The sequence below is a fragment of the Mustela erminea genome, chromosome 4 (genome assembly GCF_009829155.1).
Source record: "Mustela erminea isolate mMusErm1 chromosome 4, mMusErm1.Pri, whole genome shotgun sequence".
Taxonomy (NCBI): domain Eukaryota; kingdom Metazoa; phylum Chordata; class Mammalia; order Carnivora; family Mustelidae; genus Mustela; species Mustela erminea.
Window position 1 is genome coordinate 25,611,162 of NC_045617.1, and position 17,318 is coordinate 25,628,479.

The 17,318-nt window shown below is 36.7% G+C and overlaps 1 protein-coding gene across 6 annotated transcripts in view; it reads left to right on the forward strand.

Annotated features, from left to right (window-relative positions):
• The window catches only part of ATG5 (autophagy related 5), a 125,109-nt gene extending 113,384 nt beyond the window's left edge, over window positions 1-11,725 (forward strand). For 2 of the 6 annotated variants that reach the window (XM_032338922.1, XM_032338919.1), the window contains one exon: window positions 10,043-10,155. Coding sequence is in view for 3 of the 6 variants with exons in the window: in XM_032338916.1 (XP_032194807.1) it covers window positions 10,043-10,179 (137 nt within the window). In the remaining 3 variants the exon portion in view is untranslated. Of the gene's footprint in view, window positions 1-5,382; window positions 6,065-10,042 lie in introns of those variants that run through there. The other 4 variants (XM_032338916.1, XM_032338918.1, XM_032338917.1 and 1 more) reach the window with 3 other exon arrangements.
• The last annotated feature ends 5,593 nt before the right edge of the window (window positions 11,726-17,318 follow it).

Here is a 17,318-nt window from a genome sequence, read left to right on the forward strand (position 1 = left end):
GGTCTAAAATGCTCGTCTAAAATTTCCCTACTCTATTTTCTGAAAGATTGACTAGCCAGATTTTTCAACTTCTCTCCCATAAACATGAAGAAAATTTTCAGTGATGTCAGAAATGTGCAGAAAGCACTGAGGAGCTAAGTGATTGACCTATTTGCTTGGTTAGTACATTGGAAGATAATGTCAACAACTGGGGTTAGGGGTAATTATACCCCATTTGGGTCATCTTACTTAAAAACTTGTTACTTTAGGGGCGTCTGGATGGCTCAGTCAGTAAGATTAAATGTCTGCTTCTCCCCCTCTGCCACTCCCCTTGCTCATTCTCTTTCTCTCTCTCTCTGAAAGAAATAAAATATTAGAAACAGTTATAATGCTTTATTTGTAGGAGAAAAACAGTGGAATAGTTTTTTACAAAAAGTAAAAAGAAGATGGTACACTCACCTTTTTCTCATTCACTCTAACATAAGATTAGGTTGTTTATAAAGTGAATTAACTATTTGATGTTAAAATTTTTATCCAGACATAGAGCAGTTAGAGAAAGAAACATCTAAATCTCATATTATTCATAGGAGGCAGATCCTTTGAGTGTTAGAATTGAAGTTGGTGGATTGATACCTTGTGATTTGAGGCTTGAGCCAGAAGTGGGCACTTCTGTCGGCATGCTGACGCTGACCCCCTCCATAAGAGGTGGTATTTCAGTTCTCAAATTCATGCCACAGAAACCTAAACCCTGCAAACCCCCAAATTGCATCAGAATGAGGGTTTAAGAGTAAGAACAATAGGTTTTTCAATTTCAGTACTTCTTTTTTCACTCATTTAGAGTTTATTTTCATTGTAGTATCCCTTTGTACCTTCATACTCATTTGGAAGATCGCTTCGTTGTTTGTTTTTTCTTTCTCTTTTTCTTTCTTTTCTTTTCTTTTTTTTTTTTTAAACAGATCCAGTTTTCTTATTCTACAAAATAAGGATAATTCCTGCTACTAGCCTCATAGGATGGTTGTAGGGCTTAAACAAAGTATTTGTTTAAATGAGATTTCATAATCATATTTTTCCAAGGTCTTATAGTTAACATTTTTTTTCCTGCAGTTTTAAATTAATTTTTTTTTAATAAATAACTGTTCTCTTAGGAAATTTATAAAATAGAGTTAGAAAGAAGCACTATTTTCTTGTTTATTGATAATCCCACTCTACACAGACAGGTACTTGATACTAGACGTGTTCACAGAAGGTATAAATTTATGATAAAATATAAACTGATAGTGTAACTGCTTATATATCAGATTATGGCAAGAGTTCTGGGTCACTGGTTTGTACTTTTTTTTTAGTAAATGATTAGCATATGCCAGAAATCTGACTCTGGCAAGAAAGAAAGAAGTTAGGGCATCTACTTAATCTCAGTAGCCAGCTCAATTATCATACACTTGTTAAGATACATTTAATGAAAAAAATCTTAAGGCAGAGGTGTCTGAAAGTGGTGCTCTTAGTGAAAGTTTTTCATTGAAGACCCTGAGCAGTAGTTCCCACATTTAATTGAAGTTTCGGCAATCCACAAGTAATCATTGAAAGCCCATTCATAGTTCTGCTGAGATACTGTGAGTCTGGCCTGCCGCACTAGGTCACTGGTCACTCGCCCTTTCAGTCTCGTCCTGACACTCATTGTTCTCTCTCCCTCACCGGATGCATATTTTATGTGAAAGAATGATATAGTGTCATTCACAATGGGAGTTCAAAAAGCTCTTTTTTTTTTTTTTTAAGCTCTTTTAAATATAGCTCTCATGGGTAAAAATCTACTGTACTTAAGATTGGACAGAAGCAGTTTGTTAGGCTTAGTTTAATCTTGGTACTTTTACTACCTTCTTTTCTACCATCAAATTCTAAACTAAAATGAGTGAAATTCTTTGCCTTGACTGTTTCACTCTTCTTTCATCTTTGTGCTTTTCCCATCACATAGACAGAATGGACTAATCTTGGTGATACAGAACCTGTTAATGACTTAGTTGACTGACATATGTCTTTTGTGAAGTCAAAGAAATAATAAACTGTTAATTTTTCTTATTCTCCCTGAGTGGAAATGAGATTACTGTACCTGTCAGAAGATGCCTCTGATTTCCTGTCAATTATTGTTCTTTATGTAAATCTCAAGAAATTAAATGAATTAACCTTATTTTTTAAAAAGTGGGTGTAGACACTTACACAATTAATATTTCATCTTTAACATTACAAAATAAAATTCCCTTAACAAAATAATAACACATCCAGGTGATTAAAAGCTAGTCATCTCTTCATTAAAACAGTTCTGTGGGACCTCATTCTGACCATATATAAACTGTAATTATTGCTTATATTTTAAATAAAACAATGAACTCTCCTGTAATTCATACTTGACAAATATTAATGGTTCCTATTACACTCAACCGGAATTACACTGGGTCATTTTATGAAAGCAGATCAAAAACATTTGAATCTATATTTTCAAAGTTTTATTTTATTTTTTGAGTTTAGAAGAATAAGTTTAAATTTCTAACTTTTATCACATTTTTATCTAATTACCAGGAGACTTTTAATCAGCTTATTAAGATAGTCTTACAGTCTCTTAATTTAATACAATTCTCTTTTAATTATTTAGCAGATTTTTTTTTTTTTTGGTTTGAAGTTTGGTTTATGTCTTCCTCATTAAGAAATGTAAAGATTATAAGCAAAAGTCCATGAAAGAACTAACATGGACATGTTTTGAAAATCTTATTTAGAAAGTTAAGAGCCAAGGCTCTGGGACTATTTGGGGAAGAAATAACTTTTAAAATATATAAAAGTTACACATGGAAAGAGATATGTGGTATAAGTTAACTGTGATATTACATGTTCATTAAGACCTGTACTGCTAAGTGAGTATAGATCCGGAAGAAGTTAATGTAAGTATTTTTAAATGGGTTTGTATTTCTCCGATAAACAGCGCTCTCCTTCTGTTTGTGATCATAGGATAAAAGCTCTGTAAGCTTGTATATGTTCATTTTTACTGCTACATCATGTAGTGTGCTCTTAAGATTGAGATCTCATTCCCCAGGAAGCATTTCTGTCTAAGATTAATTGCCCTTTTAAAATCAGCGTTTGATGTATTCCTTTGGCTATATCCTGGCTTGGTTTAACCCTCTTTGACCTGACCTCACTGACTGTTACTGCTGAGGCTGAGTCAGAATCCTTCAGCATGATGTATGCACTTCAGATTTCTGCCTGTGGTTTTTCATGTCGATGGATTCAATTAGTTGGCGTTTACTAATGAACATATCAGAGGTTAAAGAATTTGTCAGACAGAACAAAATCATTCAGACTAGTGGTAATCCAGAAGCTCATCTCTTCATTTGTTTAAAACTTTTTCAGAAGTATTAAGTGTTTTCCCAAAGTTTTATCTTCAGTATCATACATTCCAAGATAACAAATCAGGTCATTTTCTGCTGAATTACAAAACATAAATGTGAAACCACAAAGCTAAACTCAGTGGTTACAGCATTTAGCCTTAGATTTCTACTATTCCATCTTTACAGGTATGCGCTAAAAAGATTAATTAGACTGAAATTTTCTGATTAAAGCATTTATCTTTGAAGATACACCATCCATTTCTTTAGCTTCCTTTAAATTCAAGGAGATTTCACATATTTAGTATTACTAATTAAAAGTAAAATTGAAACCCATGCATCTCTCTAGAATCTCAGCTAACCTATTTTTAAAGACATTTAGGTCATATTCCATACTGAAAATTAGCCAAAAAATGACTAAAATGTAGATCGAGATGGGGAGGATTTGAGCCATTGCTCATAGAAATCTCTAAAAGGCAGATTCCTCATATATGGTCAGTTCTCAAATTATGATATATTTTTAGATGTATAACAAAGATTTTGGAAGTCTTTTCCCCTTATTTGTATGTTCTCTTCTTTAAAGAAAAAATAAGAACATTACCTAAAATCCACTAAATAACATAACAGTAGTACAGCAGGGCTCATTTGACTTGTCAGTGATATATATCTATATATATACAGATATATAGATATATATATACATACATACATATACACACACACACACACACACATACGCATATCTTGACTAAATATATATCTTGAGAGCACTACTAATTTAATTCAGAGGGTTTACAGTGCTTAAGGAATTTTTTAAACTGTCATTCATTCTGTTGTTTGCATAATAATTGAGTTTTTGCATTTTTGTTGTCATTTTTCTTTTTCTTTTTCTTTTTTTTTTAGCACATTTGTAAAATTTATGTGCCACGCTACATAATAATGGGACTGAATAATTCAGAGTGTATATTTGCATTAGACCAGATTCTCACAGCCCTTTGCATGCTAATCACATAATCGAATTCATGGTTTTTATGTATCTTTTGGTACATCTTAGTACTGAAAAAATTACCTTATTACCATAACTTTTTATACAGGAAAGAATTACAATGAGTGTTTATTTCTTGTTATTAAACCGTGATCTTTTAAAAACTAGTCTTTTGGCTTTACTGATTTTACTGGCTTTAAATTTTCAACATTCTTGTGTTTTTAGGGAGTGAGCAGGAGGGAGAAGTGGGGAAGAAAGGCCCTAATTTCACTGGGTGTCTACTAGGTCCAAGCTTTGTATTAGGCTGTGTGCTGAGTGTTCTCCTTGGATATCCCATTTAATCTCCATGCCACCCTGGAGATTAGAACCCTTTTTTTGTAGTTTTTTAATTTTTTTTTTTAAGATTTTATTTATTATTTATTTGTCAGAGAGAGAGAGTGCAAGGAGAGTGAACAACAGGCAGAGGGAGAAGCAGGCTCCCTGCTGAGCACAGAGCCTGATGTGGGACTGAAACCCAGGACCTTGGGATCATGACCTGAGCGGAAGGCAGACACTTAACCAACTGAGCCACCCAGGCATCCCTGGAATTCTTTATTCACAGAATGAGGGGAGGAAACTGAGACTCAGAAGATTAAGTGATTTGCCTAAGAATTCGAAACTAGTGAATTATGCTAATTTGAACCTGAAAGAACTATTGCTATTTAAGCATAAAAGACTAGAGCTCTAAGACCTGTTCGTGATCCTCAATTCTAGAACATGGTTTACAAACTGACCCATGGAGTCATATCAGGAATGAACCATGGGTTGTAAGTCAGCAAGCAGCAGGACTTGGGAGACGCGCAATCCCACATCAACCAAAGCCACCCCATCATCCCCTGTATTATATGGCGACTTTCTGCATAAGATTTTGTTGAAGGAAAAATTCTACACCCTTATTGTCATAAGATTTATTTAAGGGAATATTTATCCCAGAGGTTGATTCAGAAGGTCTGGAGAGGGTCCCAGCTTATATATATATTTTTAAATCTCCCATATGATTCTGATCATCAGCCAGTTTGCAAACCGTGGATCTACAGAGACGCCTTCATTTTATGTGTAAGGAGACCCCCGGAAAGAGATCTGAGGCCTGCTCAGAGCCCTTCATGACCTGACCAGGAATTCAGCTTGCCGCCTCCAGGGTCATCTTCCAGTAGCACCTCCTTAACCAACAGTGCAGTGTTGGCCCTCATTCCTTTCAGGCTCATTTATATATTTTTTAAATCTTTTTGTTATTTTTAAAATTTTGTTTATTTGGGGGTCAATGAGGGGGAGAGAGAGAATCCCAAGGAGGCTCCATACTCCAAGCATGGAGCGTGACCCCTGTGGCTCAGTCTCACAACTCTTGAGATCATGACCTGAGCCAAAAGTCGAGAGTTGGACACTCAGCCAACTGAGCCACCCAGGTCCCCTCATGTCTCGTTTATATTCGGTATGTCATTATATTCGTAGTGTATATTTGGTATACATACACACTGTGTATAGGTATAATTTTTTTACATATACATAAGAAGTTACCATTGTTTTAAGTTCATAATTTTCATTAGTGACTTGTGTGGCTAATACACATTTTCTTTTTGCTGCCATACATAATTCAACCAACATCTGTCTAAATATATTTTTCTTAAAATGTCACACAACTCTAAAAATGTTCACTTTAAAGTAGATGCCAGTTAAGAATTGGGTTTGTTTTTATTAGGCTATTGATGATAATATAAAATTATATGATATATTTACATTTTTATCTTTTATAACCCTTAGATTTATAAGTAAGATAAATATAAGAAATGAAATTTTATATTCTTTGAGTTGATATATGATCTTTTGGGGTTTAATATCTAACTCTTAAAGTGAATTGAATTCCTCCTCTACCTAATGAAAATAGTGTCTCTGATTTTATTTTGTCCTTTTCCTTAATTTACAAACCCAAAGTATTTATGAATGACTATCCTTATATTTACAAGATGAATTAAAATAATTAGGTTTAAAAATTGCTACATGGACATTTTACAAAAAAATAACACGTGCTTTTCAAAAATTGTCAAGGTTAAAAAAGGCAAAATCTATCCACTGTTAAATGCATGTGTGATTCCTGGACTGGATTCTAGATAGGTGAGTAAAGTAATTAGGATAGTTGATAAAATTTGAAGTGATTACACAGTTTTATGTAAGTTAATTTTTTTATTTTGATGACTATATCATGGTTATATAAACGAATATCTTTATTAGCAAGTACACACTAACATTTGGGGGAAAGAGCTCACTATTTCTAACTTACTTTCAAGTGATTCAGAAAATAATCGTATGCCTACAGAACGATAAGGCAGATGGGCAAAATGTAAGCAGTTGATAAATCTGGGTCAAGAGGAATTCCTTGTACTACTCTTGGAACTTTTCCAGAAGTTAGAAATTACATCAGAATCGAGTTACCCCCCTAAAGTGCTCTGTATGAGAGAATTTCATATAGAACTAGTTCACTTGATTACTGTTTCAAATGTTTACCTACTTTTAAAGCATCAGACTACTTTTTTAAAAAATCTGAGTGGGTGAGTTGTGGTGTAACATTTTTCGCCTGAGTCATTTGCTTGGTAGTGAGATATTTCTTGTTCCCAAGTATTAAATTCTAGATTCCCATTTTGAAACATGAAAACATATTTACCAAAAACACAATTTACTTTAACAATATCATAAGTGTTTCCCTTCTACTGTTAGGAAAACAAGAAACATCTTGCTAATTTTTCACTGCTTCGTTTCTTTAGTTCTGTTATTACCAAAATGTCTAGTCATGCTCTGTTGTCCTTTATGGTAGCATGAGTTCAGGTGATAGCATATATGCTTCTTGGCTTATCTGGAAACATTTTGACTTTATATTATTTTAATAACCAAAACAGCCTTTATAGGTAGAGCTCTTTTACTTAGTAGTGCCAACCATCAGAAACTGTTCTCTACACATTAGTTTTGGCAGTGTCTTCTAGTGGTGCCTTCTGCCAGCAACAAGATTATCCAAACATTTAAAAAAATGTTTTATCCAATAAAAACATTTATTAACTATTTACTAGGTGTTGGGCATCATGCTCGGCACTGGAGTTATAGTGATGGGAGGGAAACTTCAGTTACGAGTTCCAAGGGAACTGCTGTTCCATTCTGAGTATTCCTCTGGTGGCAGTTGTGTTGATGGGGGAAGTTCGAAAACAAGAAAGATCAATGTACACAGTTGAAGTATTTGGATAAATGGAGGCAGTGACAAAATACATATTCAAGATCTCAAACTGTTGTATTGGAGAATATGATAGTCCTAGATGCATTTCCATAGTTGTCAAGATTTAGTTAGTGACACTTTTATGTTATATATTGAAAGTGGCCCCAGTTTAAACCAGAGAGTCTGTGCTGCCTTTTAGGGCTCTGAGTACATGATTTATTAGGCTTGTTTGATAAGGTATTTGAATAGTGCTTAGTTCTCCACCTTATGTTGTACAACTCAGACTCCCAGCGATCCTTCCGTAACAGGGTTGTTCTCAAACACACTGTGCATGAGTGGATTGTACACCATACTGTATTTGCTCCCACATTTAAGTACTGCTTAAGGACAACATTTTGGATCTTGAGTTGAGACTTGTTTCTCATACTCTGTTTCATGGCATCCAAAAGTAGCTCTGGCTTAAGGAAAAATTTTATAGATAAGGAACTCTCATTTTTTGACTCAGTGCTAAGTAGGAGGAAGATTCTGAGAATATTAAAATATTTCAAAGAAATATACATAAGAATATGAAGAGAACTATACCGGAAATGTTTTCAAATATTCTAAGAAAGATTTAATGCACTGAAACCTTGGCAATCTAGAACTTACAAAGAATGAATCATTCCAGATAGCTGAGGGTTTGTCCATTTGAATACCAACAATTTAAAATATTCTCAGAGTACTAATAACCATGCTTTCTGTAGTCTTCTGTATATTGCTAAATCTTTTATTTATAGATGATTCCCATCATGGGGCACCTGGGTGGCTCAGTGGGTTAAAGCCTCTGCCTTCGGCTCAGGGCATGATCCCAGGGTCCTGGGATCAAGCCCCACATCGGGCTCTCTGCTCCGCGGGGAACCTGCTTCCTCCTTTCTCTGCCTGCCTCTCTGCCTACTTGTGATTTCTCTCTGTCAAAAAAAAAAAAAAAAAATCTTTAAAAAAAGATGATTCCCATCATTATGAAAATTAGTCATTGTATTAACAGTGATTGCAGCTGTGTAAAAAGTATGTTTGGATTCAACAAAGATTATCAGAAAAATCAAAACATGAAAGCATTTTTTTAAATGAGAAGCATTAGGAGGCGATGTCTTTTTCCAAAATTGCTTTCAAGTATGGCAGTGATTCAGGAGTTTGTTTTGGGACTTCTGCTCGCCTATGTTTGGGGTTGAGAGTGTGTTTTTTAGCTTTGTATATTTGGCATCATTTTATGAATTCTCTGTAGTGTTTTTATGTATTCTCTTATGGTCAGTCTGTTGACTGTCACCTCCTAGGACCTGTGCTACTTCTAAGGGGGAGTTTAAATATTTCTTTAAAGGGTCTCTTGTTTCAGGTGTCTGCCACGCCATTATCCTCATACCTCATCAGTCCATTTTGCCTGGATGTGAGAGCACTAGGGATGAACAGAGCAGAAAGTGGGGGAAAGAGGGTATTTCCCTCTCCTACAGTTCCATGGGCTCCTTGTTTCCTTGACTCTTGTCTCCAGGAAGCTGAGAGGGTTAGACATTGTATTTTGGAGAGATTAACAGAGACAAACCAAGAAGTGTGCCAGATGAGTGACACAAAGTTCTTGAAGGTTCTGTTTCGTTTTGCTTTCAAAAAGGGAATTTGGTTTTGCTTTCTTTGTTTTCCTATAACCAAGGAAATGGTTAGGAGGGAACTGCTGTTTACCATAAAAGTTGTCAGTACATCGTACCAGAATCATAAAAGACACACAGTGCACCTTAAATCTGTGGAAAATTTTGAATTTGAAAGAAGAGTGTGAATTGCAGCACACTTTTAATTAGCAAATGGGTGTTAACAGAAATCCCTTTTCATGACTCTAAAATAGGAATCCTGAGTCAGACTCTTAGTTCCTTCTTATTAGAACTGTAACTCCCTGTCTCTAAAACTTTGATACATATTTGAACAATTTGATTGAAAATTAACCTAGGCTCCCATCTGTTTCGTTAAACATCTTCCCAAACACTGATCTTATTCTTGATGATTTCTAGTCATGTTTCTATTTTACATATTTTAAATATGTATTGACCTACTTCATACACCTGCCATATTTAATAACCATATGGTACAGTTTTTAATGTGTAACTAAAATAAATTTTGGTCAGTGGGTACAATGGGCTGTTTTCTTCACTATAGTTTCATTAACGTCAATCTTAGGTAAGCACAGTAATTAAGAAAGAATGAATACTTTCACATATAGCAACAGAATTTTTATCAGAATTCATTGCAACCCTCAGGTTTCTGTTTTGGGTGATACATATTGCAACATTTGAACTTTCTCCATGTCCACATTTCCTGCTCAGGAGACAGACCAGGTTTAACCTGTTAAAGCTGTTAAGCCCATTTACCTCACCAAGGATTCTCAAAAGGCAACAGATTGTTTTTTCTTCTGTCTTGACCCTTCCTGATTATTGTTGGATTTCTTTCCTGGAATAGATGGAGAGAAAAAGAATCAGGTGATGATTCATGGAATTGAGCCAATGTTGGAAACACCTCTGCAGTGGCTGAGTGAACATCTGAGCTACCCGGATAATTTTCTTCATATTAGTATCATCCCGCAGCCGACAGACTGAAGGATCAACTCTCTGCCTGAGCGGAATCACCCCTAAACAGGATTTACCAGAGCATGTCACCCTTTTGCTTCAATCAGGTGTGGTGGAGGCAACCTGACCAGAAACACTACTGCAAGCCAAACAGGAAGATGATTCCATGTCAGATAAGGGCACTTGGGCTGGTCTTACTCTGCATCACCACTGCTTTCCTCCACTGCCGTCATTAAACCTCAGCTGCGACATGAAAGACTTCACAGGACCACTGCAAGTCTTCTGTTTTCTTGTAAAATATAATGAAGCCGAAACCTTTGGCCTAAGAAGAAAATGGAAATATGTGCCACTCGATTTGTATTTCTGATTAACAAATAAACAGGGGTATTTCCTAAGGTGACCATGATTGAACTTGAGCTCGAGGGAGTGGAAACATTGGTTTAATTTTCTAGAGAATTAGACTTAAGAAAGTAAAAGAGAAATTCTGTTATCAATAACTTGCAGTAATTTTTTGTAAAAGATCCAATTACAGTAAACGCATCTTTCCTTAATGAAAATTTCCTATGTTTACAGTCTGTCTATTGGTATGCAAACAATCTTGTAACTTTGATAATGAACAGTGAGAGATTTTTAAATAAAGCCTCTAAATATGTTTTGTCATTTAATAACATACGATTTTGTCACTTTTCCAGTACTTTCTGACTCACGTACAGTAGTAGATCACTGTTTTTACTCTGTGTTACCATTCAGGCGGGTCGTCATTGACATGGAGTAGATGGAGGACGTAGAATAACTACTTGTCTCAGGAGCCGTCGTTGAATTTCTTGCTGCCGATTTTTTAAATCTATGTTCTTTACATGCTAAATGTTATCCTTTATCTTTGCTGTTTTATCACTGTAAGCCTGTCAAATCATAGTATGCTAACCATCCATATAAGATAATTCTGCTCTTTTGGAAAAAAACCAGTCCTTTCCAAGCTAGTGTTTTTCATTGGCTTCTGGTGTAATATTTCACTGTGGCCCCTGGCAGCTGGTCTTTGAAGTCTAAAGATTATCGATCTCCTGACTGTAGTAGCTTTTCCTCAACTTTACCAAAAATATTCAGAAGTTCCTGGAGTTCTTATTCAGTGTAAGGAAATTTTTGCTGCACTTTATTACCACGCTGCTGGGATTCAACCAGCTGAACATACTTGTGCATCGCACTGTTTCTTGTGAGCTTGCTGTCCACATGGACTGTCGGCCCATTTGAATATGCTAAAAGATGTAGTAGTATCCGATAATAGTTTTAGATTCCATAATAAACATGAATGTTTTTCTTATAAAAATTGTACGAGTGTTCAAGCATGAGCCGGCTAGTGCTCACTGCTTCCTTTTTTCCTTTTGTCATTTCCACTGATTAATAATAGTGCATTTATTCACAGAAGGAGATAAAGTTAGGCAAAGAGCAGATATTCTGGAATGGAATGATTAAACCTCAATCAAAAAGAAAAACAAGGTACCCATGTGAGAAAATTCAACATTGGCAAATGTCAATAAAATGGAAAGTGCCATTTTAGTAAAGGCAAAAAAAAAAAAAATAACAATATTTGAGTTACTTAAGGACAAAAAACCCACTGACTTGTATTTTTTCAAAAGAGGTTGATCTGAATATGATTGTTCACATTAAAAGTGTTTATTCGTCTATTCAGTTTGGGGGTTTTCCCCCTTGATGTTTTGACAGACTGAAGTGAGCTTCAGTGAACAAAAAGGATCAAAATGCCAGGGAGTGCTAAGCTGTGAAGAAGAAAGTGTGGTAAGAACGGTAAGCCATAGTAGTTTTCCACAGACAAGACTAGTTTGAGGTTTCCGCAGTGGGCTCAAGCGAGCTGCTGATCTTTACTTCCAGATTTGAGAGTAAATTTTATTCAAGCCATTGCCCGTTGTTACTTGTTCATTATTACACCAGCATCATAACTGTATTACTCTGCTCTCTTCCCAGGTAAGTCAAGCCCCAATCCCCAGAGGAAGAATAAACACAAATTTAGTGTCGGCTTAAATAATCTATTTTTGTTTCTTTTTATTTGAATATTTAAATTTTATGGTTTATTAAAAAATTAAATAAAATTTTGTGTCTGTCATTATTTCCAGGAGTTGGAAATGAAATTTATATAAAGCCAGTTACCTATTGGGGAATTGAGTTAACTTTCCTTAGTCTCATGCTTGTCTAAAATTTTCTCAAGTAAAAGATGCGAGGTGTAAGGAAGAACATATGAAAGAAAACTGGAGGGAGCCACAGATCTCTATATGCCTGTTCATAACTCACTCTTGGTAGTGACTCCCCCTAAGAAAATGAAAATATGTTTTAAAACTATTGGCATTGTTAACTAGGAAGGTAAAAATTCAGCCTAAATAAAGTAAATAATTGCTTGTCCATCATAGTGTTGTCTTTCATTTGGATGACCTAAATTCTGACAATGGATAGAGTTGAATTGACAAGCACTTTATGTATCTAGAGACCCAAAGGGGCCTGCTCATAATTTTTTTTTTTACGATTTTATTTATTTATTTATTGACAGACAGAGATCACAAGTAGGCAGAGAGGCAGGCAGAGAGGAGGAAGCAGGCTCCCCGCTTTGCAGAGAGCCCGATGCGGGGCTCGATCCCAGGACCCTGGGATCATGACCTGAGCTGAAGGCAGAAGCTTTAACCCACTGAGCCACCCAGGTGCCCCGAGCCTGCTCATAATTAAACAAAGTTGCCCTCCCAGGCTCTAGTGTGGTGATGTCAGCTGAAGGTGAACCAACAAATGCATTAGTCCTGCTTTGTCCCCCCCCCCCAAATACATACTAGAAAGGAATTAGTCATTTGCTAAGAAAACAACAAACAAGATTTGATTTTGAATGGCAATAACTTTAATTGGCAATCTTTCTAGGATGTATTTGTTTTTTATAGGCTGTATAACTTGTTTTTCCATTTTCAGGAACTTGCTTTATGTGGGTCATGCCAAAGAATGACAGTCTCACTTTTTATTTATCATACTGTTGATATTTAGGTCTGCGGTAAGCTGGGTTTCCTACTGTGTGTGCTACCATAGTTGAAATAGAAGTGTAGACTCTTGGTATATGATAGGAAAAAGTCAACCGTGATGGGATTTGTAGTCAATCCCATTCATAGTCAGTGGGATGGAATCAAATCAGAATACTTACCTGTCTCTCGTGTGTTCGTCATCCTCCTAAGTGTTTTCCAAATTTATCCCCATCCTGGTCTGAGACTATTAAAAATTACCCACAGGGGTCTTGGGAAGGAGAGAAGCATGCCTCTTTTCAAATAGTTTGAGATTGAATGACACTTTATAATTACAAAAATTCATTTACTGTGTAGCTTTATTTGACTGAAGAACCCTTGACATTCTCTCAAGTGTGAATTACAAGGCTCACTCTTTTTTTTTTTTTTTTTTTTTTTTTTTTTGGTAAGATTTATTTCTTAGAGTGTGTGGGGGCACGCAGCAGGGGGAAGGGGTAAAGGGAGAGAGAACCTTAAGCAGACTCTCCGTTGAGTGCTGACCCCAATGCAGGGCTCCTCTCTAACCCTGAGATCATGACCTGAGCTAAATCAGGTCAGATGCTCAATGGACTGCGCCACCCAGGCATCCCACAAAATCATGATTCTGTATACCTATTAGCAAAAGTAATACTACTGTGGAATCTAGTAAGCATAGTCATCTTTAGAGTGTAAAAGGACTCAATTTTTAGATTCTTTAATGTGTTCATTAACTGTTTAGGTTTTTAAGTTTAACTGAACTGCTCTTAACTGAGAACGTGTGTGAATGATCCACAGTGAGAATAAGACAGATCTGAAGATTAGGAATGTCCGTATACTTTGACATAACCACTGATTTTTTTTTGAAAGTGATGGATCTTGCTTTCCTTCAGTAGCATCCCCACCCCCACTCCACAAGGATGAATAAAACACAACCAGGATGTTTTCCTCTTTGTTTTCCCTGGTTCTTAGCAGAATGTCTAATAAATACATAGTTGTGCTTTGCAAATGAACATAAAAGAAGAAAAAACTGGGATTATTTAATGATACTTTAAAATCAGTATGGTGTTTTTCTGTCAAAAATACCCACTATAAAAATAGGAAGAACCTAGTTGTTTAGAAATCAACATACAAAGTACAGTTGGTTCGGGTTTGCATTGCTGTGAAGACTCGCTGACTCAAACCAGCTACTTTCAGTAGGAACCACTGTGGATCAGATCCTTGCGTCAGTCCACATTCATTTTAGTTGCAGAGTAGACCACAGGACACAGCTTCTGTTTCTACATCACTCTAAGCAGCCCCTAAAGCTGGAGCTATTCTCATCAAGCATCTGGACCTATTTATTAATTTTGACCTTTTCATAGTTGAGTGGTTTGCGTCTTGCTTTTGCCTCCATTCTTCACTTCTGAAAATGTAATACATTTTTAGCAAGGAAAATGTGTTAGACCTGGGAGCAAGGTAGACTGTTAGGACCCTGTTCATGAAAAGCTTTAAGAGAAATATATGGCTTTCTATCTTTCATATTGAGTGAAAGAAGATGTCTGCCTGCTTTAGAGAGTGTTACTTAGAAAATGCTGCCCCCCCCATAACAGTTACTGTGCTTTATAATAAATACCTGTGTGAAATTTATTTCTCACAGTGAGCATGAACTCCATAAGAGCAGAGGCCAGGTCTGTCTGGCCCAGTATCGTATTCCCAAGACCCAGCACTGTACCTGAAACAACGGACTGTACTAAATACTTGTTGAGGAAAAAGCTGTGTGACACATCTCCCTTTCAGAGTCCAGAGCACGTTGCCATACAAAAGGCACTGGGAAGTTGTAAGGTTATGAGACTGACTGACCCAGCATTTCCCAAACTTTTTTCACCATAGAATTCTTTTCCCCAGTACCAACAAGTATGAAAATGCTATGTTGAATCACTAGGTCATGATGATCTAGACTTTATAACAGAAGGCTTATTCCTCCTATTCTGTTTGAAAGAAGCTCTGAAGCTTCGGACACCACAAACAAAATGTCACTAGCCTGTTCATTCCTTCCTACAGATATGCTCCCTTTTGTCGGTGTCGCTCTTAAAATTGTCAGCAAGTGCGTTGTGAGTATCTACTACATGCCGAAGTATGTGCAGGGAGAGAATGCAGTAGCTGGGAATTCATGGTGCCAGGACTGGGTGGATGGTCAGCTGCTCATCGGTGCTGTAATTTGGCAGGACACATCCAGAGTTCGATTTAGTAAAAGGGCTGGGAACCGTAAGTCTCTTTACAAAATGTTCAAATATAAAAACTAAGGTAAGTGGTCAATGGATTGGAGAAGACTCACTTCTCAGTTCTGAGGTATGAGTTAAGTCAGAATCAGAGGTGAATAATGGCTCTCAAGGAGCCACCGTAAAGCTAGCCAAAAGAGCCATGGAGGTGAAATGTGGCCTTCTAGGAAAATAATCACTACCAGTCCCAAAGGGAATGCCTCAGGCCAAGCAGAGAAGGCTGGCTCCAGGGATACGTTGCCCTGGCATGTGGAGGGCACTTCTGATTTCTAGGGGGATACTGTACTTGTGTGGGATGGGTAACTGTCTTTTTGTATTGTCTAGGGGACATTTTCCAAATAACAAGTTGCTGAAAGCTTATGTCCATTAACTTAGCTGTTGATATTTTTATTCCTCAGAACTGTTGGTTTTTAGCTTTCTTTTCCAGAGAGAGTAACCTATCAGTGACCTATTAACTGATTTTGTGCAGGCCTAGGGAAGAATTTCATCCCCTGACTGCTGACCTTTTTCTGGGTATGCCTTCTCAACCACACGTCCTTAAGCACTTGGTCATCCCTAGTGCCCATATTTCTTTAGCTCCTTTTGTCGTGGTTCTGAAATGAATTATCATGTAATATAAATTATCAGTTTATCCTGAGATCTCTGATCTACTGTGATGATGCTAATATTCAGGTGTGACAGAGAAAGACCTCTGAGGTATCCATTGGAACCGACTTTAGCAGAGAGATAGCCAATGTGTGTGTGTGTGTGTGTGTGTGCGTGTGTGTGGATAAACATACATACAAAGATCATGTGGAGCAAATAAAAAGTTAAGTTACTTTTGGGCTGTACCATGCTGTACCATTAGAGTTTAAAAAAAAAATAGAAATCTCAGATAAGTTGTGATCAGCAATAGTCCAACCCAGATGTGTGGTAGACACCTTTCATTTTAGGCAGACCAAAGCCCACATGGTAGTTTTTAAGAACATTTAGGACATCTCATTAAAACCAGTTTTTAATTGCTAATTCTGTATTAGTGTATTCTCCCAGATTTTCTAGAATTCCATGTAATTCATTCATCTATTCAAACACTGAGTAAATAAGGTCATGAATGTTGTGGGAGGAATCAGACATGGTGTCTGATCTTAAGGAACCTCTAAGAGAAGAGAAGACAAAAATAACAATAGAACATAATAGTTGGAAATTGCAATGAGAAAGGTACAAATAAAGCACTATGAGAAAATAGAGCTGAGAAAACTGATTTACTTGGAGCTAACCAGATGGTAATCTTGCATGACCTCTCAGAAGCATTTGGCAGTTGTTGATTACACCTTCATTCTTGAAACACTTTCTTCATTGGGCACCACACCCTCCTGGTTTTCCTCCTACCTCAGCCCCTTTCTTGGTTTCCTTTGATGATTCTTCTTGACCCCTGTGTTGAAATGTCTCAGGGCTCAGGCTTTGGTCCTCTTCTCTAGCTACAGTCAATAATGAGCTCATCCCATGGTTTTTGACACCATCCATGTTCTCTACGATATGAACTTCTCCCATGAGCTCCAGACTTAACATCCAGCCACCTGCTTGACACCCATTTTAGATGTGTCATAGACAATTAAAATTTTATTTGGTCAAAGCAAAACTTCTGACTTTCCCCTCAACCTGTACCTCTCCCACTCTTTCCCATCTTAATAAACACTGCCCAGCCCCAAAGCCTATAACCTGTATTTTTACTTCCTTTCTACTCTTCATATACGTATCTATCAGCAAGTCCTAGTGAGTCTACCTTAAAATATACCCTGGATATATTGATTTCTTACCACTTCCACCATTACCACCAAAGTCTAAGCACCTGTCGTCTCCCTTGGACTACAGCAGAGCCTCCCATCTGGTCTCATTGCTTCCATTCTTGCTC